This window comes from Opisthorchis viverrini (genome assembly GCF_000715545.1).
Source record: "Opisthorchis viverrini unplaced genomic scaffold opera_v5_6, whole genome shotgun sequence".
Taxonomy (NCBI): Eukaryota; Metazoa; Platyhelminthes; class Trematoda; order Opisthorchiida; family Opisthorchiidae; genus Opisthorchis; species Opisthorchis viverrini.
The window spans coordinates 94,629-96,056 of NW_008751662.1; the positions used below are offsets into that span (position 1 = coordinate 94,629).

At 45.8% G+C, this 1,428-nt stretch overlaps 1 protein-coding gene across 1 annotated transcript; it reads left to right on the forward strand.

Annotated features, from left to right (window-relative positions):
* Positions 1-349: 349 nt before the first annotated feature.
* On the forward strand, positions 350-1,022 carry T265_00584 (hypothetical protein; the record flags this gene model as incomplete). The annotated part of the gene is made up of 2 exons (XM_009164412.1): positions 350-429; positions 650-1,022. The coding sequence occupies 2 exons, from the start codon at positions 350-352 to the stop codon at positions 1,020-1,022; spliced, it is 453 nt and encodes a 150-aa protein (XP_009162676.1).
* Between the last annotated feature and the right edge of the window lie 406 nt (positions 1,023-1,428).

Consider the following 1,428-nt stretch of genomic DNA (forward strand, 5'->3'; position numbering starts at 1 on the left):
TGTTCCTTTCGATGCATTTGATTTGGGTAGTCCCTTTAAACACCACTCCGGTGCAACGTTTTCATGCATCCCAAAAGTGTCTGAGGTAATCGAGTTTTTTCAGGTATGTTCCAGAGCAATCGGGAGTCCATAGACTGGTTCAGAAGATGGATGTTCCTGTCAGTAGCTTTACACTCGAATTTAGTGGGCTAACTTGTGTCTGAGGTCTCAAGAGCCAGAAAGCTGGTTGATCAGTCCTCAGTGTGTGAAAAGTATTTCCCCTTGCAGCGAGAGATTTCTGATTCTGTTGCCACCACATGATTATTGATGCGGAGCGGTTGTGAAATAGTGTTCGATGACGAAGACAAGGATGGAAACCTACCCTGTGATCTGTATTGCGCCCTACCATTATGTTCATATTCTCAATTTAAAAACAAATGTTGTAGTCTCGTGACTGGCCCACGCACATATGTCTGTTTACAAGATGAATAGGTGGTTGTTGGGCCTTCAAATATGATTTCCCCGTCGCCTATGTAGTACTGTGTCATCCGGGACTCGGTTATAAAGTAGGAGTAGGGAGTTCCGGTCTTTGATGAATACGGGGTGGCCAAGCTTCGTGCGGGCGACGAGAAGTGCTGTTTTCTTCAAGATCCATTTCCTCTTTATCCAGGAAAGCAGCTGTCCGTTTCAATGCATATTCTGCCTTTTGTCACTGTGCACAGCGCTCTGCGTTTGCAGGCCATAATCTTATTGAAGACAAGATTAAGGGAACCACTGACAAAGAATGGCTGTTTGAGGGCCCGTGTGTTTACTATCTGCGTAAGGAAGTAAAGATGTTGAAAACTGAGACGGCACAGAAAATTGAGCCTACCAGCGCTTTGTGTTTGCGAGCCTTAAAAGATTATTTCGACCGCAGTGGCCTACCTCGGGTCTACGGGGAACAGTGGTTAGTAAAAAAAAGGCCGGAGCCTATCTACCTGGACCATATGAAGAAGTCGTTGAGAAACGGACGGCCTACAAATTACCAGATAAATCTACCCTAAAAATCCGCGCTTTGCAAAACCGCATGGACGGCATTGGGAAGAAATGTCGATTTGGTAAAGAATGGCTGTCTACATTAGGTGACACGTATATGGTATATTCGAAGAGATCATTACCGTTCTGGATGCACATGAGTTCTGTGTAAGTATCGACCCGGTTGACGAAAACGGGGTACCGCAACTTGGAAAGAAAAAGCTTATTCGAGGCGAGAAATCCCTATTCCTTCAACCTGGTGACGTAGGCATAGGTGCGTTGTGCGCGTTCAAGTGTACCAAACTGACACCGTCCATCCACCGGCATCCAACATTAGGCGAAACCTTTCTGACAGAACGAGAGTGTAGTTCACAGCTTATGGAGTTACCAAAATATACTCAGATATTCCCTGGGGCGAAACCCATGACCGTTGAC